At 44.3% G+C, this 25,692-nt stretch overlaps 1 protein-coding gene across 2 annotated transcripts in view; it reads left to right on the top strand.

The window, feature by feature from the left end:
* CNPY1 (canopy FGF signaling regulator 1) overlaps window positions 1-25,692 on the top strand; it is a 159,906-nt gene that overhangs the window by 52,967 nt on the left and 81,247 nt on the right. For both annotated transcript variants that reach the window (XM_040434156.1, XM_040434157.1), the window contains exon 2: window positions 6,885-6,987. In XM_040434156.1, coding sequence (XP_040290090.1) covers window positions 6,885-6,987 — 103 coding nt within the window. The remainder of the gene's footprint in view (window positions 1-6,884; window positions 6,988-25,692) is intronic.

Here is a 25,692-nt window from a genome sequence, read left to right as displayed (position 1 = left end):
CAGAATGAATACCTGAGGTAAGTCCTGATGCACTATTCTGAAAACATGACCAGCAGGTGGAGTTGAGGAACAGTGCTGTAGTCCATGCACCACTGCGCGGGTCCATCCACAGGACAACCAGGTACATGAGGTTGTACAAAGTAGTGATCCGTTCTGTCTAATGCACTTGTAACTGTTACACACCCTTAAATGGGTTGTGTGTGTGTGTATATATATATATATATATAAGGAAGGTGCAAGTGTCCGTCATTGACGGAAGGTATGTGTCACCAAGGTTCCTGGCCTTGGTGAGGTAAGAGCCTGTAGTTTCAAGTGTCAGCGGCATCTAGTGCTGATTGACACTGTTTGCTGTTTAGTATGGCTGCAAAGCCGATCCGGGCCGGCTCTTACTGGAAGTAGCTACAGTTCTGGGTGGGTGGCTTCTCCCCACGCTCCAGGCCCGGTCTTGGTTTGGTATATAAAAGCACAGGAAGCACTGTCAGGTGGTGTGGATTATCCTCCATCTGACAGGGATGCTGTGGAGTCTGTGTTTGGAGGATGTGTGCTGTGCTAAAGGGTGTTGTGGACTGCTGCTGACAAAACCACTGACAATGTGAATGGTTTTTGTTCTGTCGACTTGCCATGGTGTGAAAGTTCGCCGTCTTGGTGTTCAGTGTTTATTCACATATAAACAAAATGACTGAACTGTTTACGTTAAAGACTTTGTTTTTATAACAGTTCTCTTTTCTGTCTTTATAAATAGTATGCAATAATACTGGTGTGTAATAGAGACGGTGTATGATTTTCAAAAGAATCCATGCATGGGCGGGGGAGACTGTCGATCTTTTAATATTTCTGTAAACAATATTCCACGGAATGGGTTCCCCATTTTGCAGGTCCCTTTCCCATTTAACCTCACCTCTAAATGTGATCGTTTTAGTGTATTCGTATTTTAACTTTGCATAAATGTGTGATATAGAAGTATTGAGAGCCATATCTTGACAAAAATCTAAAAAAGTGTTCCGTACAATATTTAAATAATTCTTATTGTTATAAATGTAATAAAGACAGAGGAGAATATAAACACTTGTTGTGGGAATGCCCAGGGATAAAAGACTATTGGATAAAAATATTCCGGAAACTGCGGGATAGCTCCCCCATGAAATATGAAGCATGCATTGAGTATGTTATCTTGGGTATTCTTCCAGAGACAGATAAAAACAAAATTGAGCAGACACTTTGGCTCCGGGGTATTGCCCTGGCCAAAATAATAATTGTTAAACATTGGGGCACTGTGAAATATCCTAATTTTCAGGAGTGGATGGAGCGGATGAATAGGGTTAAGCAATATTAATATATTCTTGCCCAAACAGTGGGGAAAAAGGCAGCCTGGTGGCGGATATGGGGCAATTGGAAATGATAATATTAGGTGCAATGACAGTGACTCCGCGGAAAAAGGAGGGGGTTGGAGGGAGGGATGGGGGGGGGTTAAAAAAAATAAGAGGGAAATTCAGTATAAGAGATATGATGTATCATTGTTTTTTTTATCTTGAAATGGAAAATAAAATATAAATAATAAAAATAAAAAAAAGACTTTGTTTTTGCCTCTGTACTGCGTCCGCTAATCTGCCTACCAGAGCGAATCCCCACAATATTATTTTTTTTTTTATCTGCACAGCTATACCTGTGGAAAAATCCATACTCTGCTTGTCCCCACTGCCTGGTGCCAGCTCCCTGGCTGTATTCACTGGATTTCAGATCCCCAGCTTCTGCATGGACAGGGTCATGTGTACCGCTGCAACCAATGACTGGCCTCAGTGGTGGCATGTCCCCAAGTGGCACATGACTCTGCAGTGTTGTGCTGCTTAGGGACATGTAATCACTAAGGCCAATCACTGGTTTAGTGAAGACAGGAGATGGGACTAAGCAACGAAGATGGATTTCTCCACATTGGGTACATTGAGTGAAGAAGGGGGTCAAATAAAAAAAAAATACCCTTATGGGCCTTATACACACAACTGCAAATACACAACTTAAATGCGGTCCGTGTGCGTTCTGCATTTTGCGGAACAGAACATCCTGACTTCTATAGAATGTTTTACGGACAAGGATAGGACATGTTAGCCGCAAATATGGCTGCAGCTGTGTGCATGAACCCCCTAGGTCGTTGGCCAACTTTTTTCTAACAGCTTAAAGGGGTTGGCCACTTTCTGGTTATTGTTGACCAAAGTGTATATAAGATGACTATATGGCACTTACTAATATAGCCTTTGTTGAAATTCTGCACAATTTTCTATATTTCATAAGATACATAAAGTCTTTTGTGCGGTCTACACAGTGGTCTTATCCATAAAATGGCTGCTGATGGAGGGTCATGTGACCAGGCAAATCACCTCCATGTGATGTGTCCTCCATCCAAAAAACACCCTGCACCTGCACTACACTCCAAAGAGAACAAGTGCAGAAGGTGGGGCAGTGTATCTGAATGGAGGAGACCCCACATGGAGGTGATGTGCCTGGTCACATGACCCTCCATCAGCAGCCATTTTATGGACAAGACCTCTGTGTGTACAGCAGAAAAGACTTTGTGCAACTTATGAAATATAGAAAATGGTGGAGAATTTCAACAAAGGCTATATTAGTAAGTGCCATATATTCATCTTGTATACACTTTGGGCACCAATAAACAGAAAGTGGCCAACCCCTTTAACTTTTGGATGAAGAGAACATGTTTTGTGCTTCATATGATCCCAATGTCTAATATCTACCTGAGCGCCAAATGTTTTAGCATTGGAGCAGGCGCCACCATCTTTTCCATAAAGGTCACCATCTTACACCAGAATGGAAATAATGTGAACTCCAGCGATATTCCATCATTAAAGATCAAAAGTGACAGCTTTGCTGATGTTTTTTGGATGTGGTTTGATAAATGACCTTTCACTCTATGAAATCTGATGTCAGTTCTGTGTCTTAAATAAACAAATGGGTACAAGATCAGACCTTGTAATGTAGCCAGGTGACTGAGGAATAAGGGACAGTTGCATCTGGAACGCTGGTTACAATGGTATTAAAGGGAACCTGTCACCATGAAAGGGTGTAATCTGCAGGCAGTGGGTTATAGAGCAGGAGGAGCGGAGCAGACTGATATACGTTCTTGTGAGTAAAGGTTCAGTAAAACTTGTAGTTCATACATTTACATCTCTGCATTTCCTGACTTCATGGTTTCATAGGATTAGACTCAGGACCTTCTGTGAGTAAGGGTCCATTCACACGTCCGTTGCGGATTTACATGGCCGGCACTATAATAGAAAATGCGTATTCTTGTCTGTTATTGCGGACAAGAATAAGACATATTCTGATTTTTTGTGGAGCCGCGAACCGGAAGTTCAAGGCCACTGAAAGGAAGTGTGGATGCGGACAGCATACTGTGTGCTGTCTGCATCTTTTCTGGCACCATTGAAAAGGAATGGGTCCGCATAATTGCAGAAAGGATCCGGACCATTCATACGGACCCTTACCAGACGTGATGACCACTGCACTATGAAACCCAAAGATAAGATCTTTGGATTTCACTTTCTGACTTTAGTTGTACAGGGAGAGATGTTATCAGTGACTGATGGCATTCTGCGTATGTGTATACTGATATAGTATTCATATCCGATAGGTGCGGGACCCTCTCATATCTCCAGAACAGGACAGAGAACAGCTGCGCATGCCACCATTAGCTATGGTAGTTCTGAAAATAGCCTAATGTTGGCTCACCTATTTCTGGCAGTCCTAGAGTGGTGAATGAAGAAGTGGCCCTGCTTGTGCTGTGCGCTCTCCATTGACCACTACGGGGCTTCCAAAAATAGCCAATTTCCTTTGCTTGGCTATTTTCTGAACTCCCATAGCGATGAATGGAGAGCACTCTGCACTTGCAGGGTGTGCTCTATTTCAATTTGGGGGCCCCATTCTGTAGATAGGTGTGGGTCCCACCTCTGGGACCTTCTCTCATCTGACGCTGGTGGCATATCTTAGCAATATGCCATCAATATCCCAGATAGGCCAACACCTTTAAAGTGGTTTTCTGGGATTTTGTAACTGCTGACCTATCCTCTGGATAGTTCACCAGTATCTGATCGGTGGGGTCTGACACCCAGGACCCACGCCAGTCAGCTGTTTGAGAAGGCACCCACAGTAGTGCCACAACCTTCTCGCAGCTTTGTCTAGGCCTTGTGATGTCACATTCATTGGTCACATGACCTAGGAGCAGCTCAGCCCCATAGAAGTGAATGGGGCTGAGCTGCGATAGCAAGCACAACCGCTATACAATGTACTGCTCTGTGCTTGGTGAGCTAAAAGAAGGCCGAGGCACTACTAGCACTGGTGCCTTCTCAAACCTCTTTTTGGTGGGTTGTCCAGGTGTCAGACCGCCAGAGGATAGCTTATCAGTTAAAAAATCCCAGAAAACCCCTTTAAGTTCAGAAAAAGCAGAGATATAAATGTATAAATTGCAAGTTTTACTGAATCTCTATCTGCAAAGCTATATATCAATCTGCTCAGCTCCTCCTGCTTTATAACATGCTGCCTGCAGATTGCGTTGCATATTGTGATGACAGGTCCTCTTTAAACCCAACTTCTGTAAAAAAAAAAAAAATATATATATATATATATATATATATATATACCGGTGTGTGTGTGTGTGTGTGTGTGTGTGTGTGTGTGTATGTATGTATGTATGTATGTGTGTGTATATATATATATATATATATATATATATATACCATCAGTTTTGTCAAACATGCTGTGTTCCCATCTGCAAAGGAGCAGATTCTGTTACATTTGATGGAAAGAATTGATGGGCACCTTTGGTGGAACCCAGTAGTTGTGAAGGCTCCCACCCCTACCCCGAAACATTAGAATTCAAGAAGCTTTTGAATTCTTCTATAATTCCTAGGAATACCAAAATGCAACACCTATACCAGGGACTCATGTATATAGAAGTTTATAATATAGTATTCACAGGCCAGTTAAAACTGAAACTTCATGTAGCTCTGAAGTTCTTGGATGATCTTGATGGACTTATGTTAGATGATCAGCCCTACTAACATGTATGTTACAGTCAGTGTATTCCAAGTGCAAGGGGCAATTTTGGCCATTTTAGGTAATTGCTGTATAAAAGTGGTCATACTCATTAACTAGAAGTGGGTTGTTGGTTAACAAGCCATTGAACGAACATTTGGTGAGCAAATAATTTCGTAGACGCAGCTATAAAGACACATTTTTGTCCACATTGGCTATTACAGTAATTTAAAATGGCTCACCGGATGAAGGGCGAACTATTTTTCTGGGAATGTTCTTTCAGTCTTTCTTTGAATGAAAAATCATTCATTTTTAAATTTCACCTGATGTTTTGGTTGAAATCATCGATTTTCGTCAATTACACTGTGTATGTGCACCTTTTATAGTGTAACTATCTTTTCAGGGGACTTTTTAGGGTACCTGTCGTATGTACACAATAGGAATAACACTTTTTGGTATCTGGCATTCTTCCCCTCTGCAATCTCTAGCTCTAATTCTCACCTTCCCTTGAGCTAGTGGATGAAGACTACCTGCTATGATGCCTCCCATAGAATGCACAGGAAGAATACAGGAGATTCTGCTCTCTAACGCACCCTTCAGATACAGCAGCAGTATTAGAGAACATTACACAGCAGAACTAAGCAGTTCAGATATAAATCTAGCAGTGAATTGAGACAGTAAACCACCAGTAAGCAGAATTCTCTGTCTATTTCCAGCAGTCCCTCCCAACACCTCCCTCTCACTTCTCCTCAGACTTCTATGTAATCTGATCCTGCAGTGAGCAGGCAGGATGGATATGAGCAGTGACTTGAGAGTTAAAGGGGTCTTTCGAGACATATATACCAATTGTGGGAGCCCAACACCACAGACCCCCATGAGTCAGCTGTTTGAGAAGGCAACAGTGATCGCATTAGCACTGCGGCCTTCTCTAGGCCAAGTGACGTTGCATTAATTGGTCACATGACACAGGTGCAGCTCTCTCCCATTGAAATGAATTGGGCTGAGCTACGATACCAGGCACAGCTGCTATACATTGTACGGCGCTGTGAATAGTGAGCAGGGAGAAGGCTGCGGCGCTCATAGGTGCACCGGTTCCTTCTCAAACAGATGATTGTCAGACCCCCACCGATGAGGTCATCGGTATACAAGTCTCGGAAGACCCTTTTAAGATCTCCATACACATTAGTGTATTTTCTGCTGAGAACAGCGGGTAGTGTAGTGTGTTGGTAGCTAGCGACTCTCAGATGATGTCGGGGAGAGAAGGATCGGATTAAGTGAATATTTTTTGCCCAATCCTTTTGTTTTCCCAGGATATAAGCCACTGCCATAAGAGTCTGGTAGCGTCTTTCTCCACTCTCCCCATTAAACATGCATACATGTTTGGCCGAGCTGGGGAGATAGCTGTTGGCCAAATAATCGTTCATCCGACAGCTATATAATGTGTATGGCCACCTTTAGTGAAGGAGCAGGAGAGCAGTCTGTTAAGTGGAGAAAGGAGCATTTTCCCTGATAAGGTGTTTTGTTATTTGTGCTATTAATTAATAGAAAGGGAAATACAGTTACAAATGTGTGGCTTCCTCTTTATGACAGCCGCAATATTTCCGCTTTGACTTCAATAGGATCCTTTAGGATTTAGTAGAAGTTCCTGTCTTTTTGATGGCAGGAACAGCACTGCAGACTGGACTAGTTTTGCTGACAAATAATATGGCAAACGTGAAACATGTGAACAGAGCATAACAGATTACTTCATATATTTTAGTAGGTTCACCAGGGGCACAACTGCGATGTAAACTGTTTGTGGATACCGTTAGGTGAACTGAAATTTTTATTTTATTTTTTAGGTATCAAGTATGACGCTACTTTTGTTCCAAATTGGAATTGTATTTACAGCTGTTTTATACCAAAGTGTGGAAGGAAAGAGAGATCCAATCACATATTGTGGAGGTTAGTAAGTCTTAACTGTCTAAACTTATGTTGATGGCAAACAGAGATGCAACAGCACTATAAAGACAGGGTCATAAATTATACATACCTGTGTGGTGCTCAAATACACATTTATCAGTGGTACTTATGGGGTACGTATCGACATAAGAGAGAAATGACAGAAATTCTTGTGCACAGTAGTCCACAATTAGAGGGTTTTTCTGGGAAAATATATTGATAATCACCAGGGAGCCGCGCCAATCAGCTGTTAGAGGCTGGACACTCCATGTGCACTGCAGCCTCTTCCTAAGTCAGTGATGTTACTGTACATCAGTCATGTGGCTTAGTTGCAGCTCAGCCCCATTAAAGTCAATGGGGCTGAGCTGCAATTCCAATTGAATGATGGAACTGAGCATGTGCCTTCACCTCAGTGAGATGGACGGAGAAATAAGAAAATTAACAAACAGCAGGTGGCACTATACAGATGCATTTATTGAATAACTCACTATACTAAATTTTTTATAACATGCAGTTGCAAGAGTATTCAAGTCCAGAGGCTGACTTGAAAACTGCTGAATATTTTATTTTATTTTTTTCATTTTATTGAATAAAGGAGAAGAACATTACAGCTTATAAAACATCTTCTATTTCTTTTAACAGACATCCGTACAATGCACATAGCTGAAATACATTTGTATTAGATACAGTTACACAGTAGATAATCAAAAAGACATCAGAATCAGGGGCCAGTCCGCCCTACTCAACAAGCGTAGTGCAACTAATAACTGCTTATATACAGTTGCAAGAAAAAGTATGTGAACCCTTTGGAATGATATGGATTTCTGCACAAATTGGTCATAAAATGTGATCTGATCTTCATCTAAGTCACAACAATAGACAATCACAGTCTGCTTAAACTAATAACACACAAAGAATTAAATGTTACCATGTTTTTATTGAACACACCATGTAAACATTCACAGTGCAGGTGGAAAAAGTATGTGAACCCCTAGACTAATGACATCTCCAAGAGCTAATTGGAGTGAGGTGTCAGCCAACTGGAGTCCAATCAATAAGATGATATTGGAGGTGTTGGTTACAGCTGCCCTGCCCTATAAAAAAACACACACACACACCAGTTCTGGGTTTGCTTTTCACAAGAGGCATTGCCTGATGTGAATGATGCCTCGCACAAAAGAGCTCTCAGAAGACCTACGATTTAAGAATTGTTGACTTGCATAAAGCTGAAAAGGGTTATAAAAGTATCTCCAAAAGCTGTGCTGTTCATCAGTCCACGGTAAGACAAATTGTCTATAAATGGATAAAGTTCAGCACTGCTGCTACTCTCCTTAGGAGTGGCCGTCCTGTAAAGATGACTGCAAGAGCACAGCGCAGACTGCTCAATGAGGTGAAGAAGAATCCTAGAGTGTCAGCTAAAGACTTACAAAAGTCTCTGGCATATGCTAACATCCCTGTTAGCGAATCTACGATACGTAAAACACTAAACAAGAATGGATTTCATGGGAGGATACCACAGAGGAAGCCACTGCTGTCCAAAAAAAACATTGCTGCACGTTTACAGTTTGCACAAGAGCACCTGGATGTTCCACAGCAGTACTGGCAAAATATTCTGTGGACAGATGAAACCAAAGTTGAGTTGTTTGGAAGAAACACACAACACTATGTGTAGAAAAAGAAGCAAAGCACACCAACATCAAAACCTCAGCCTAACTGTGAAGTATGGTGGTGGGGGCATCATGGTTTGGGGCTGCTTTGCTGTGGTCAGGGCCTGGACGGATTGCTATCATCGAAGGTAAATGAATTCCCAAGTTTATCAAGAGATTTTGCAGGAGAACTTAAGGCCATCTGTTCACCAGCTGAAGCTCAACAGAAGATGGGTGTTGCAACAGGACAATGACCCAAAGAATGGCTTAAACAGAAGAAAATACGCTTTCTGGAGTGGCCCAGTCAGAGTCCTTACCTCAACCCGATTGAGATGCTGTGGCATGACCTCAAGAAAGCGATTCACACCAGACATCCCAAGAATATTGCTGAACTGAAACAGTTCTGTAAAGAGGAATAGTCAAGAATTACTCCTGACCGTTGTGCACATCTGATCTGCAACTACAGGAAATGATTGGTTGAAGCTATTGCTGCCAAAGGAGGTTCAACCAGTTATTAAATCCAAGGGTTCACATACTTTTTTCACCTGCACTGTGAATGTTTACATGGTGTGTTCAATAAAAACATGGTTACATTTAATTTATTGTGTGTTATTTGTTTAAGCAGACTGTAATTGTCTAACTAAGATGAAGTTCAGATCACATTTTATGACCAATTTGTGCAGAAATTCATATCCTTCCAAAGGGTTCACATACTTTTTCTTGCAACTGTAGATTAAGCCATTAGAGAAAATGGTGTAAATCAATAATCCAAATATATAAAACAGTATGGACTCAAGGAAAGACTAGTGGGGTGTCGACCTAATTTTGAGTGTACGCTATGTTTTGTGGAGTAGCTTATCTTAGGGGCTGTAGGCACACATGCGAGCCAGTATAGACTTGGAGGGTGGCAATATAACTAGCTTCCCTGCCAGAATTCCTCCGAACACCTATCATATTCTTTTTATTATCTCCTGTCTACTTCCTTACCAGGCTTTGCAACTACTTCTTACATGTGTCCCCCTCATCTAGCATCTGAGGACCCAGTTGTGTGCTGGTTAGGGTCTCTTTCCTCTTTCATGTGGTCCAGCCAAGGTTGCCATATTTTCAGGAAGGTCTCTCTATTTTTGTTCTCCCATACGGCACAAATTACTCATTTTCTTATACCACATAGTTATAGTTGGCGGGTCTACTTCTCTCCACTTCAATGGGATAAGGAGCTTAGCTGCTGTGATCATATAGGTAGCTAGATTTGATTTGGCTGGCCTAAAACCTCCTTCTTGCATCCAAAGGAGGATTAATGGGGCGGATAGTTATATCTGAGATGAGCATATTTGGTTGATGACCTTTTCTACTTCTGTCCAGAACTTTTTCAGTACTTGGCATGACCACCAAATGTGGGATAAATTGCCAGTACTATTTAAGCATCTCCAACAGTGATCTGTAGGTATTAAGTTTATTCGGTGAAGGAACTCAGGAGTACGATACCATCTAGTAAGTATCTTTAAAGAGTTCTCCTGATCTCTTGTACATCTGGAGAACCCATGTGAGTGAGACAATATAAAAGCTTGGCTACAATCATCTAGTTTAATGTTCAATTCTTTCTCCAAGCTGCTAAATAAGTAGGTCCCCACTGGTCCCGGTTGGTCAGAAGTTGTTTATAAATCCCTGAGAGGCATTTTGGTGGAAGTGAAGGCTGCAGGACATAATTCTCGAGCCATGAGGGGTCGGGCAATGGTAAAAGGTTAGATTTTTTTAAAACTTGTTGAAGGTTAATTCAAAGTCCCATTTTTGCAGTATGCTCACTTCGTTTATTGGCCTGCCAGTAAGTGCTATGAAAGGATCTGATGTCGCCGAGGATTGTGACAGATCCCCTACTCTGATCTTAGGAACATATGCCCAGACATCAGATGCCTCTATAGGTCTCTCTGAGAGGACCTGTGGCAAAATATGAAACGAGGCCACTGGGGACAAGCGTTTACTGCATATGTTTAATGCAGCTGATCTGCGACAAATTAATATAGTACTTCTGGTAAGTTCACTAAATAATTCTTGTCTATTAGGTAGGGGTGCGTTATACCACAATAAGTATTCTCTATTGTTTCCCAGCAATGCTTTTTCCATGTCTGTATGTATAGGCACTGGAGAAGGTCTTGAAAGTGCCAACCATCTTTCCAGGTGTATGGCTTGCATATATGCTGTGATATCAGTGAGATACCACCAGGTTTCCTTTTTGTAATAAGCAGGGAGTAGGGCAGTCTGGGTCTTTTATTGGCCCAAAGGAATCTACTAAAGATTACTTTTCGTTCGCTTCCTATATCCTTATCTAGTATATTTCTCAACAAACTAAAAGTATATAGCCGCTGTGGGAGAATATAGGTGGTTAGTATATTTTTCCTACCTAACCATGACAACATGGGAGTTATGGGTCTGGAGAGAAAAGACTGTATCTTAGCTAGCATGGGAGTGTATTTTTGCTGGAATAGCAGATTTGGGTTGGCAGGTACCATGATACCTAAATATTTGATCGTGCTAGGTGGCCATTTGAATGGGGTCAGGTCTTTAATTCGAGGCTTCAGATTTCTCAAAGTTGATCTTAAAGTTAGAAACTGTAATGACCGACGACACGCACAGGGAGGAAAACAGGGAAAGCCCTGCCCAAGGGAGAGGGAAAGGTGGTACCCCTAACTCACCTTGCGGCTGGCACCTGACTGCCCTGACGTCCCTAGACGGGTTCCTCACCCGTGCGGCGATCACGTGCCTAAACCCTGGCTTTCCCTAATATGAGCCCTAGATAGTGAACAGGCCGGTGGGATCGCTAGTCCGCACCACTATCACTAAGAGGGAAACACCAGGGAGAGGACAGACAAAACAGACAAACACATACACCCAGGTGGGCGACAACAATAGACCAAAAAGGTCCAACAGGGATCCGGAGGGTAGCGTTCTGGACCAACTACCAGCGAACGCAGCAACACAGCTCCAGAAGGTCAGAATAGATGTCCAGGCAGGAAGCTCTATCTCTGGCAACCAGAGAAGTGTGAGAGAGGAATATAAGGAGGTCTGGGAGTGCTGGACAAGGAACAGCTGAGGAGAAGGAGCTACGGATCCCTGAGTGAGCCAAAAGGGTTTGCAAAGCAAACCCAGAAAGCTACCATAAGGAAAATAGCCCTATCTTAAATAGAGCGTGCAGCCAACCGCTGCGACTTCCTGACCCCGGGTATAACGGAGTCAGGCGTGGTTCTCGATACCCTCGTGACAGAAACTTTTCCAAAGGCTGTGAATATATCCATCACATACGGTATGGCCTCTTCTGGGTTAGTGATCATCAACAATAGGTCGTCCGTAAATGCTGCCATTTTATGGGTAAAGTTGCCCAGCTGCAATCCTCTGAAATTGGGGGTTTGTCTGAACTTTATAAAAAGTGTGGGTGTTAGTGAGCAACCCTGCCTAGTTCCATTTTTAATTGTAAAAGCATCAGACATGGTTCCATTTACTAATATGCGGGCCGAAGCGGAGGAGTATAGTGTAAATATAGCCTTAATAAAGCTTTCTGGAAATCCAAAAGACTCCAGGGTGCTACGCATAAGTTGCCAATTCACTCTATCAAACGCCTTTTCTGCATCAGTCCCAAGACGGACTAGAGGTGTTTGTTTTGGCGAAGAACACCGCATATAAGACTCTGCTAATGTTGTGTCTACCCTCCCTCTCCGGCACAAACCCTACCTGTTCCTCCCCTACTAGTTCAGGCAGCATATTAGCTATCCGTTGGCTTAAAAGCTTGGCCCACCATTTCAGGTCGGTGTTGAGGAGGAAGATGGGTCTATAGCTGTCACACAACTCCGGATCGTTCCCCTCCTTATGGATAATGGTGATGTGTGCCTCCTGGGTCTGTGTAGGAAGGGCTGAACCATGTAGTAGGGAGTTGCAAACGCTTACAAAGTGCGGGACTAAGGTATTTCGAAACTTTTTATAGTAGGTTATAGGGAGTCCATCAGGTCCAGGGCTTTTGCCCGAGAGTATTGTACACAAGATCTTATCAACCTCTTAATCTGTAAAAGGCTGTAAGAGTCTTGAATTGTTTTCTTCAGTTAGTGTAGGAATTGTGATAGATTTAAGGAAAGAGTCAATGTGAGTTTTTAGTTGGTGGCTATCAGCATTAAAAGTTGTGTCTTCCTTCTCTAAGTTAAATATACGGCAGTGTAACACCTACTAAATTATTTTGCAATGGATGGGGTGGTAGTGAGTCTATTACCTTCCTTGGATTTAATAGCGTGTATGAATGTTTGTTTTATTTATCTGGGATCTCAATTAGTTAGACATCAGTTTGGATCCTTTATCACCATGTGAGTAGTACTTGAAGCGTAATGATTGCATTATTTTAGCTGTTTTAATATTTAAAAGGTCTTTCAATTGGGTGCGTAGGGATTTGAGGGTGTTCTGTACCTGTATGGTTTGAGTTGTCTTATGTAGACTTTCTAACGTGGCTATTTGTAGTAACAGAGAGTCTATTTGCTGGGTTCTTTGTTTCTTTACCGTAGAACCTAGACTAATTAATTCCCGTGTAATGACTGCTTTGTGTGCTTCCCAAAGTATAGGAGTGGGAGTTTGGGGTGTGTCATTTGTGTTAAAATACTCTTAAAGCTTTAGTTCTATGTATTTCCTATTGGTTTCATCCTCTATAAGTGTGGTGTTAAGGCGCCAGGTCCAAACTCTAGGAGGTAGGTCTAACAGTTTAATTTGCAGTTTGACTGGAGCATGGTCAGAGATTGTGGAGGAGCCAATTATAGCACCTAGGACTGTGGATAATGCAGTGTTGGAGAGGAATATATAATCCAGGAGCTGGTAAGAGCCATGTACATAAGAAATGTAAGTGTAGTCCTTGCCTTCCGGGTTGAGAACCCTCCAGACATCCAAGACACGTAGGTCAGATAATGCAAGTTGTAATTTGCGAACCTGTGTTTTAGATATAAGCAGAGTTTTTGAAGTAGAGTCCATAGTGTGGTCTATGGCTATATTAAAGTCTCCATTCACTATTAACATATCTTCTGCAAAGGTCTGGAGGGTATTCAATGTTTGAAGAAGCTACTGCACCTGTTTGACATTAGAAGCATATATATTAGCCATGGTGACCATGTTATTCAGAATTTTGCCTTTGTTGAATAAGTAACGCCCATTTGGGTCTATTAGTTTGGCTGATAGAGTAAACGGTATGTTTTTACTTATCCCTATGGAAACTCCTCTAGCTGCCGAGGAGTACGTAGAGTGGAAACAGGTCGGGAAGCATTTGCCGACTACATTGAGGAGATGTTGATGTCTGAAATGTGTCTCCTGCAAGAAGACTATTTCTGCTCCCTCTCTTTTAAGCATGTGATACACTTGGCTCCTTCTCTGTGGGATATTCATCCCATTAACATTAGGTGAAAAAAGTGTAACCTTGGCCATTATATATCAGTCAAGATACTATCAAGCCATATCAAAGCTTTGAGACACCAGGTCGACAGAGGGTAAGAGAACAGGGGGAACATAAATATTAATAAACGTAAAGGGCTTTTAGGCCCTATCGACGCATAGCTGCGTATTTTTGCTGTGTGAAGCCTAATGTATGAGACCTGGGGGGGGGGGGGGGGGGAGACATAGGTAATCAAGCCTAGTTAGAACCAGACACTCCACCTGCCCGGCCAATGTTATGTAACATAAACCTGTCTGCATTGAGGTTCATAAGCTCTGAGTGTTGGGGGGGGGATGGGGGTCGGTAGGAGGGGGTGCTGCCGCTTCCAATATCAGGGCCAACAAAAAAGGAAACAAAAGAAAAAACTTGCCATCTCCCACCTGGCCCCCCGCTGAGTCATACTTGAACATACTGTATATACCTGAATGTAAAGCATATCTAACAATAACTTATGGTCTGGTCTTTGCTGTGTGCGCCGTGACACTGGTGCCATGCTTGCTGCTGCCGGTGGCAACGTGTTGCTGTTATGGCATGTGGTGGCAGTGTCTCGGCTTTGGCCGTGTGCGCCGTGACATGGTTGCCACGCATGCTGTTGCCGGGGGCAACGTTGTGGCTGGTGTGTGCACTTCCCCTTTAAGTTGTAGCCTTCCCCTGTCTGGTGCAGTAAGAGTTAACTACCTTGCTGGGTGTGGTCACTAGGTGCTTCTTATACCTGTGGCTTAAAGGGTTTCTATCACTTCGTATGCCATAATTAGCTCTCAGACACTAGCGATCCGCTAGTGTCTGCTCTGGCCAACCATCCTAATATAAGAGCTTTTTGGGCAGCCGTTTTGCTAAAAAAATAACTTTTATAAATATGCTAATAAGCCTCTAGGTGCTATGTGGGCGTCATTAGCACCTAGAGGCTCCGTCTACCTTCATACACAGCCACCGCCCAGCGCGTCCCTCCAGCCCGCCCATCTCCTGATGAATGCGATCCTCCGTGTGACGCAACGGACGAATTCTCGCGCATGCGCCGTGCGTGGCTGTATTCAGCGCATGCGCAGAGAATGTCTGACCGCTTCCCTGCTCAGACATCTCCACTGCGCCTGCGCCGATGACGTCATAGTGCTCCAAGGAACAGGCGCAGTGGAGATGTCTGAGCAGGGAAGCGGTCAGACATTCTCTGCGCATGCGCCGAATACAGCCGCGCACGGCGCATGCGCGAGAACTCGTCCGCTGCGTCACACGGAGGAGGACATGGGCGGGCTGGAGGGACGCGCTGGGCGGTGGCTGTGTATGAAGGTAGACAGAGCCTCTAGGTGCTAATGACGCCCACATAGCACCTAGAGGCTCATTAGCATATTTATAAAAGTTATTTTTTTAGCAAAACGGCTGCCCAAAAAGCTCTTATATTAGGATGGTTGGCCAGAGCAGACACTAGCGGATCGCTAGTGTCTGAGAGCTAATTATGGCATACGAAGTGATAGAAACCCTTTAAGGTCAGGAGTCAGTTGTACTCCAGCCTTGGTGTGTGCTGGAGTTATGCTCCTTGTCTGGTTGTTCCATCTTCCAGTGTGAGGGCCACCTAGTGGGACATCGATGTCTTCCTTATGTCTCCTCCATTTTCCCTACCTTACCTGTGGTTATGTTTGGTGTGGGTATATGTTCTGGGGTGGTTGTTCGTCTAGTTGTTGTTCTGTGTCTGGTCAGTGTTTGGTGTATTATTCTGTCCGGCATGGATGCTAGATTTTCCCCTGTTTGTCTGTCGTGGCCTCCGGAAGGGGGTTTAATGGTTTCCCGGAGGGGTGAATCAAATGTCAAGTCTGTGAGCTGTTGCTGTAGTGCTGGTTCCTGTGTGTCAGTACATACTGCATCTCTTTGGTGTTTGGATTGCAGTATGTTTTTATGGGTTCCAGTTTACCTTGGTGTGGTCTTCTGTTGTGCCGTCCAGCAGCTGCCAGGGGTAAGTTACCATGCCTTCCTGGGTTCTAGGTTCAATGGTTATCCCCGCCACTGGAAACTTACCTGCTGTTCAACTTGGCATTTCTCTGCAACTAGGCCGGTTGAGACTCCTGTTCATCCGAGTCGTGGAAGTACAGGTCGTCTCTCCCCTGCTCCTATGGAGGGATTATCAGGGCGACTCAGGGTCCTAGGTATCATGGGTATGAGCCGTCCTACCATCCAGGTCAGCTCATACGGTGAGGAGTTAGGGCGAGGATTAGGGACTCTTTAGGAGGGGACCTGATTCCGGTATCCTGGCCTAGATGCTTCCCCATTATACCTGACATTGTATGGTGGGGGGTTACCCCCACTCCCCATCGTGACACTCAGGGTGGAACCTGAAACAACTTAGCGGCATTCAGTGTTAATTAGACTACCAATATCTTATCTTTAATATTGTGGGCAGATATCAAACCCTTGTCTTCTTAAGGACCTGTACTTCAGTCCATGGGTGCTGTCTTCTTTCTTGGAGACTTGAATCTCGTAGTTAGTTGCCACGGTGGAGGAGAGGATAATTTCAGCAGATCTTCTGGTGTAACTGCAGAGAGCCACAATGGTATGTCCAGTGGCGCAATCTCCAGTGCCTCCCAAACCTTGGGTAGATCATCCGGGTGTCTCACTATTTGTTGGCCATTGATTCTGGTGCTAAGTCCAAAAGGGAAAAGCCATCTCATAGGTAATTTCTTTGTTCTCCGCTCAGCTGTTAAAGGGCGGAGGGCTCTGCGTTTAGCCAGTGTGCTGGCAGCTAGGTCTTGAAAAATTAGAATCTAATGGTTATCCAGGAGAATGTCATCATGCTCTCTTGCAGTTTTCAAGATCTCAGCTGTATCTAGGTAATTTAGCAGAGCGCAAATCGTGTATCTGGGTGGGTCTCCCATTGGAAGTTTTGGCCTGAGCGCTCTATGAGCCCGTTCAATAGTTATGGCGGCGACGCGTTCCTGCCCCACTAGTAAGGAGAACATTCAGCGTACAGTCTCTGTTAATTCTTCGGCAGGAGCAGATTCTGGTATTCCTCTCAGTTGTTATGCAAGCGGGTGTAGACCCACTGCGCCACTGACTGGGTATACTCCGGAGGGGCGTAACTAAGCAGCTACCTGGTATTCACTAGAGCCCCTGATGGTGGGGATAGGCTTGGGCCGTAGGGTAGCTGCCAGGTGCCACTCCAGAGTAGTCCCCAAGTCAGTGGCAGCTGACCAGGGCGTCAGAGTGCTCGGTGCAAGCACCAAGGGGACGTACGAGGCCTGGAGGTACGGGTCAGGACAGGCGGCAATCAAGCGAAGTCCGCAAACAATATCCGAGGTCAGGGGCAGGCAGCAAACAGGCAAAGTCCATAAACAAAGTCCCAAGTCAGAGGCAGGCGGCAGAAAGCAAAGTCCAGGAGTACAATAGCAGGATTCGGTACACAGGAAGGCAGACAAGATAAACACCTTTGCACTGGGACTAGACAAGCTAGACACTGAGGTTGCTCAGGCAACTTCCTGTAGTAGGAAGTGCCTTTAAATACATGCTGCAATCCGGCCATTGGCTGCTGAGACAGAGGGCGTGTATGTGTTGCCACATAGGAAAGAGACACACCCACGCAAGCTTCAGCAGCAGTGCAAGTTTCCAGCAGCAAGGAAACACTGGCATGGATCACATGTAGCAGGGTTAAAGGGGTTGTCTGGGTTCAGAGATGAACCCAGACATACCCTTATTTTCACCCAGACAGCCCCCCTGAGCCTAGCATCGGAGCATCTCATGCTCCGAAGCGCTCCCGTGCCCTGCGCTAAATCGCGCAGGGCACAGGCTTTTTTGTTTTCAATAACAAACTCCAATGGGGAACTCCTAAAAATGCCTTTGCCCTGCGCAAAGGAGAGCATCGAAGCATGTCAGGGGGGCTGTCGGGGTGAAAATGGAGGGATGTCCGGGTTCAGCTCTGAACCCGGATAACCCCTTTAAGTTAGCTGCTGCCCGTGTTTGTCAGCTGGGCGGCAGGAGGGAAAAGAGGGAGCCAGACGCCTGTGCCAGCTGATAGGGGCAGCGGCGCCGACACAGGCCGCTGGGCTAACATCAGTCTCGCATTCTTCCGACGTCCTCGGTTCTCTTGGTCTTCTAGGTAAAGGTATGCATTATTTATCTGTGTATGTTGAGTTTGCATTTGGGAATGTATCCCATTGTGTTGCACAATTGCTGACTGGAAGTTTTGAAGCGCCTCGACTCTATGCCCCATCTGCTTCACCTCCATTTTGATATCGGCTAGCTCCTTCATCACTGGAGACGGGGCTTGCATCAAGGAATGTTTAAAGAATGATCTCGTTATAGGCATCGGGTCCGCTTCACCTTGCGCTTCTGAGAGTGCACAGGAGCTGCCGCCATCGGAATCTTCCTCGTTCTCCTCTGAGTGGATTTCAGCGGACGCCATTTTACCTCGTCCAGCCGGGGAGGATATCTTCTTACTTAAAGGGAACCTGTCATGTGGATATTTGATTATAATCTAACTAATTATATACAATCATTAACTACTAAAAAGTGCCTTAGATGTATTCACTTACTGGTGTGACAGATGGTTACCTCATAATATACACACAAAGATGCCACATGCTGCATGCTAATGAGCTGATTTGAGTCCAGCGTGATGTCAGTGAGTCCAGCGTTTATTTAATTCAGAGCTATAGCCACTCCCCTGCCCACCTGCTGCTGATTCCTATGGAAACAAACTGTCACTCAGCAGCAGGTGGGCGGGGAGAGTCAGGAGCTCATGAATATTCAGGACTCATCATTATCAGCTGGAACGTTTCAATACAAGATGTTGGCAGATTGACTGGGTCAATTAAAGAAAGTGACCCAGCATTTTGCTAAGAGAATCAGTCACTTATTTATGTTGCCCTTAGTTAGGACACCATAAAACTGGTGACAGGTTCCCTTTAAGTATTTATTTAGATCCCCTTGTGGTTTCTTTGCTTTGGGTGTGTAGTCTATCTCTCTGCCTCTCTCCTTGCTTAATTTGCCCATGTTCAGACAGGGTGATCGTCAGTTTAGCTGTAAGGCCGGGCAGTGTGGCGAGGAGCTCGAGGTTCAAGCGTCCACCGCCATGCTCTGCAAGCTCCGCCCCCCAGAATATTTTTGATGTGACAACCCCTTTAACATGCATCTTGTTCAGGCTTTTTAAGGTGAATGCAGATCTGTCTCTAGCCTTTATAAAAAATTAAATAGTTTTTCCAGGAATATATTAATATCAAATTACAGAGTACTAGACTTATTTTAACTTTCTATTATACTCTCTTTTATAATACAGCCCCGAGACAACAGACTGGGATTATTAGTTTACATAAATCTTGTACATTTGGGCTGGATATGCGCATAGATCCCTACTGACGAGTCCCAAGTCTATGAATAAGCATACATCAACATAAAATTCCTCTCCTGCAGCCCTACTGCCCAAGATCAGTGCTCTGTGACTACAGCACAGTACGCAGGGAAATTTCACTACTAAATAGTTCAGTTGTTTAATCCATATTTATATATTCCCAGAGAACAACTGCTTGTACAGATATGCCGTCTAAGGGTCCTGTTAGATGGGCAGATAACTATTTCATTATTGAATGGCAAGTGACGTTTTTGTTCAAAAAGCGTACAAATAGATGAGACCGTAATCGCTAAATATTTTTGCTGTTTGGCCATTATTGCAATTGGTGCTCATTTAACTTTGGAGCAAACTGCTAACGAATGGCAGATTTCTGATTTGACAAAGGTATATAGCACCAATAAACAGTCTTTCAGTCAATCAAATACAGTTTATCACTCATCGCTCCATAGTTTTATGTAATTAAACATGAGGGTGCCTCCCCTAAATTCAAACAATTCTACAACCATTAAAGGGGTTTTACAGGATTTGAACATTGATGGCCCATCCTCATGATAGGTCATCAGTATCTGATAATGGGGGTCCGACTCGAGGCTCAGCTGTTTGAAGAGGCTTCGGCACGTCGGTGAGTACTGTGGCCGCTTCCTAGGCCAGTGACATCACACTCATCAGTCACATGGCCTAAGCACAGCTCAGGCCCATTGAAGTGAATGGGGCTGAGCTGCAGCACCATGCACAGTCACTATACAGTGTGCAGGGTTATGGTAAGCTGTGAGAAGTCTGCAGTGCTGGTGAGGCTGATCGGGAGGGGTGCCAGGAGTCTGCCCCCTAATGATAGATCATCAATATCCAACTCCTAGAAAACCCCTTAAAGGGGTTATCCCATCATAGACAATGGGGGCCTATCGCTAGGATCTGCCCCCATTGTCTGAGGACCCGCACCTACAAGGAGAACGGAGCAAAGAAAGTTGAGGAGCCGCTGGCTCGGCTATTTCCGTCGGCCCCATAGAAATGAATGGGAGCAGTGGCCGCGCATGCGGTTTCCCGGGGTCCTCCAGCCACAACACTCTCCGACTCCGTTCTCCTTGTAGGTGCAGGTCCCAGAGGTGGGACCCGCACCTATCAGACAATGGGGGCATATCCTAGCGATATGCCCCCATTGTCTAAGATGGGATAACCCCTTGAAATATGATAATTGTTCCATCTAATACCTCCTACAGTTTTGTACTATTATTGTAGCTTGTTAGTGTCGTAGGTTGACAAAATGCAGCCTGCAAATGCTGACAGTTCAGGGGGTATGTGCTTCTTCAAGGGTTGTGTCCTGTTTCCAGCAGCTGGTTGAAGGATGAAACTGAGCATGTGCATCCACCTCAGAAATTAGAATAAGGGCAAACAGCAGGTGGTGCTATACAGATCAATAGATTTCAATGAATAACTCAGTGGCTATGCAAAATCTTTAATTGCATGCAGTTACAAAAGTATTCAGATCCAGGTGCTGGTTTGAAATCTGTAGAATATTTTTAATCTTTAATCTAAGAGTCTAGACTGTGCATAGTTATACTGTATATATGCAAGACTGATAACCTAAAAAAGACGTAAGTGTCTACAAATAAGATACTACTTGTCAGAGGTCTTTGTTTTTCGTAAATGCGCCATGCAATTTTGGAATAAAACAGATTGCCAACTAATATTATTGAAAGTGGAACAAATTAGATATTTATCTCACACTTCCAACCTTCTAAATATCTGGCATGCTGAATGCAGAAGCTCACTCGGGGTGAAGCTGCAACAAAACATATATGAGGGGGGCAGGACCTTTAAAAAACACATTTTCCAGACTGTGCCCCCAAAATAGGCACGGTTACAGCTGTCACTCTGATGCTTAAGAAATGCAGTAGTAAGGGTCATTGCCGTGCCCCGCTAGCAATGTACGCTGCATAGGATGAAGAGAAGCATGGTAAATTGGTGAAACAAAACCGTTCAGAGCCAGAATGAGTCTCTGCAGAGCAATCAGCAACTCAGGAATAGACGGGAGCTCAAATATTTGTTTCACTTTTCTTTTTCTTTTTTTTTTTCTATGCTTGCAATTGACTTTCCATGAGGCACAGAATTGGCAACACTTTTCAGACTAGAAAAAAGATTCTGCATCATGGTTTAAAAAATCGGAAGGTTAATTTGTACATTATTAACATACACATATCAAATGGGTTGTTCAATAAAAAAGGTAAAAATTATGGGAAGGTATTAAAATAATAAAAATTCTTATACCTAGTGTTCCAAAGACCCCTCTGCTCCAGCACAATTTTTCCAATCCTCCGCGCTGCTACAGCCATGACATCCAGTATACCGTACGTGACCACTGCAGCCAGTTACTGGCCTCAGTGGGATATGGCACAAGACCGCTGACGCCAGTGATTATCTGCAACGGTTGCGTGTCATATACGAAGTGTCACTGCTGCAGCGGCAGAGAGGATCGGAACCATGCAGCTGGAGTGGAAGAGTGAATATAATTATTTTTATTAGTATTTTAATACCTTTTTTTTACTGTTTTCATTTTGTAATTCGGACAACCCTCTTTAAACACTTTTTCTAACTATGCACATCAATGCATATAGATATGCAGAAAAATGGCAGCACCAGAGTCAAAGATCAAAAAGAAACAATAGAGGTGGAAGCCTAATGGGACTAGACTATTGCCCAAAAGGTAAAAATGCAAGTATCCACATGGGTGAATAAACAAATTTTTATTTTTAATTCATTTGAGAGCGCTGCCTGTTTGCATTTTTATATACAGTGTGTGTATATACACACGAATACGTTCATATCTGCGTCTGACCCTCCATTGCAGATTAGTCATTATTAGTCAACGATGCATTATGGTTACTGTTTACAAACATATAACACTCCCAGATAGAAATGTTGGATTACAGCTGAATTTGGCATGCAGTTATGACTTGGGCAGATATATAAATGATTTCAGCTGTGGTCTGTTTAGACACTGGGTCTTGCCACAAGAGGGCATAGAACGGCTTCCCCCCACTGCCCTATAAAAAGCCTTTCAGAGGCTACTTTTGTGTAGTGTACGTGTTACTGAGAGATCATTGACTGCTAGACATGCCTCTACGATGCACTTGAAGAGATTTTTCACAGTTGACAGACTTTGAGACGGGGCACATCATTGGACTGAGAGAAGCAGGATGGTCAGTTTGACAAATTACCCGCCATCTAGGCCGTTCTACCCTAGCTGTTAAGAGGTGTTGGAAGTGGTTACATGAGGGCGCACACATATGGCGGGCAGGCTCCGGATGTCCCAGACAGACCACCAGTAGAGATGATCATTTGATCCGACGACACGAACAAGCAGCTCCCAACATCCAGACACAGGCGGCACCTTCATTACACAATCCTGTCTCTGCTTAAAACCATTTCCAAGCGCTAAGCAGGGAGAAATTTGACGTCACGGCACACATTACATGTCCTGCCATTGACAGCAACCCTCCGTCGCCTTCCTTTTCATTGGTGTCGTGAAGGAGAAATCTGAACTACTACAGACTGGAACTGTATCATCTTTAGCAGTGAATTCAGGTTCTGTCTGCAGTCCCACAGCGGTCAGGTTCGAGTATGAAGGCCTTGTGGCGAACGCTGCAATTCTGCCTTTGCTGTGGAGTGACTCACTGACCCAACTGCTGGTGTGATGATCTGGGAAGCCATCGCATATGACAGTCGGCCATCCCTAGTAGTGATACAAGAGGCACTAACAGCTCAGTGATATGTGCAGGACATCCTGCGGCCACATGTGTTGCCTCTCATGGCAGGTCCTCCAAATGGCAGGATAATGCTTGTCCACACACCAAGGGTTTTCCAGAAATGTCTCTCCCAGATTGTAACACTTCCTTGGCCTGTCCGATTTCCAGATTTATCTCCAGTTGAGCATTTATAAAACCCAGTAGGATGCCAGCTTCAGCAACCTATGAGTGTACAAGATCTACAGGCAAATGTGCCACAGGATACCATATAGAACCTGTATGCCGCCATCATGTATCCAGGCTAGAGGTGGCCCAACAGGGTTCTAGAGCCTCCTTTCTTTCTCAGTAAACTTACCCGTTCACTCTAATATTGTAATCATTTACATATACAATATCCTCATTACATTTATGTGTATAAAGTTTCATTTGATTCCAATAAATCCTCCTTGGTGCAGTGTATATGGACACCTGAACATTGACATTCATATATGCTTGCAGGAGATTTCAGTTTAGACTATTTACAATACATTAAAGTGATCGTCCAGGATTTTTATTATTATTATTTTTTTTCTTTTTGCATACAAGCAGTGAATGCTATAAAATAAAACGGTACTCGCTTCCTAAATCCTCCCTCCACTCCATCATTACTCCAGTGGTCTCTGCTAGTCCTGCCATGCGATGCCTTCTTGTACGTCATTTACGAGACCGCTGCAGCCAATCACTGGCCTCGGAACGGAAACGCAACGGAACTCAAAAACGGAACAACGGATCCGTGAAAAACGGACCGCAAAAAAACTATAAAAGCCATACGTTCGTGCGAACTAGGCCTTAGTGTCTCATTTTGTGCGCCGTTATGGTGAGTTGTTTCTCCACTACACATTTCAGCTTTACAATAGCGAGTACAGTTGACGAGTAGATCTAGCAGAGCAGAAGCTGGATTCTTAGAACAGAGACCTCCTATGACTGAACTCAGGGCCGTTTGAAGGAATTTTGGGATCCCAAGCAAAATAGACATGGAGGCCCTCCCTCCACGCCCTCCCCACCTTACGCACGCAAAGCCTACAGGAACCACAGTATAGCCATACAGTTTAAGTTCACCCACACTTTATATAAATAAAAAAGGAGGTTTACAGTGCAAATACTGCTGTTGCATTTAATGTGCATGAAATTTGAACATTTTCCACAAATGTCCTACTTACTCTCCCCCTCCCTGTTTTTTTTGTATTTTTACTCCCTACCCTACCTTAGATAAGTTCCTAAGTTAATTCAGTCCTCCAGCTCCTTCCCTGGACCCTGTAGCGTGGCCGAGCTCCTCTCTCTCTACCTCCAGTCCTGGCTGTCACTCAGTGCGGCCGGGAACCGCGTGGTACAGGTCAGGAGATTCAGTTTCCTGTTCCCAGCTGCGGCCGGACTAAAAGGAAGTGAGCACTCGGTGTACACTTCCTGTCAGTCCGGCCGGGAACAGGAAACTGAATCCCCTGTTCCTGTACCGTGCGGTACCCGGCCGGACTAAGTGACAGCCAGGAGGTAGAGGAGGAGAGCTCGGCCACGCTACAGAGCAGCAGTCAGCAGAGGAGGAACTCGGGAGGTAACCAGGAGTGCTGCAGCCGCCTGAGGCTCTCTATAGAGCGCTAAGGCGGCTGCAGCCTTAAAGGAAGCAAAACAAGCACCGGCTCTGCTTGGCCCTGGGCCAGCTCGGGGCCCCAAGCAATTGCTTGTTTTGCCTGTCTGTTAGCGACGGGCCTGACTGAGCTTTCCACTTTGACACATGTTGTTGCTGACATTTGGGGCTCTACTGTAGCTCCATATGTTGCTGAATTCCATGTTTGCGTCTTACGGAATATATCATCGTTGCACATTATCATACCATGGACACAGGGTGTCTACCGCTTTGTGGTATGGAGCGACAGGAATTCCATTCGCCAACCTTTTACGTATTTTTATTTTATATTTTTTTTTGCCTATTTTGATCTGGAAACCTATGCCTATTTGTGTGAAGGCTCTCTATTTTGCTTGACTGTGTTCGCAGTTGATGTGAAATGAGCTGACTCTACAGAATAAGTGATTTTCCTTTACGTGACAAGCTCTAAGTAAGTCATGAAACCAACTCACAAATTTGTATTAGCAGATGGGACTAAAAGGGTCAAGTACCCTCTAAAGGGACAGTCGCTGGGTTGTTAACACTGTGCCAGTCAGGCAGACAGGCCAATATTGTTGCCTGTGCATGACATGTATCACTATATTAATCTAGAGCGAGGGTGGCAGCCCTGGCACTGCGATATCACTCTGTCATCTACAGAAGATGATTAACTCCATGTTCTAATTTTGACTGGCGTGTGCTCCGAGTTTGAGAGCAGCGCAGACAGCTATGTGCGAAAATGAAGAAGCATCTTGGTTTTATTTACTCCTCCGTTCCAGAGATACTTCATTTAGGTGGCTTGACATGTTCATTTAATGTTCCCCCTCACACATATCCCTGTCAACAAAAAAAGCCGTTTGGAAATCGGCACTGTCTCCCACTCCATCCTTCCCCCAGTCGCT

Source organism: Bufo bufo, chromosome 5 (genome assembly GCF_905171765.1).
Source record: "Bufo bufo chromosome 5, aBufBuf1.1, whole genome shotgun sequence".
NCBI lineage: Eukaryota > Metazoa > Chordata > Amphibia > Anura > Bufonidae > Bufo > Bufo bufo.
Note: the sequence above shows the minus strand (reverse complement) of the source record. Positions and strands in the feature narration are given on the sequence as shown.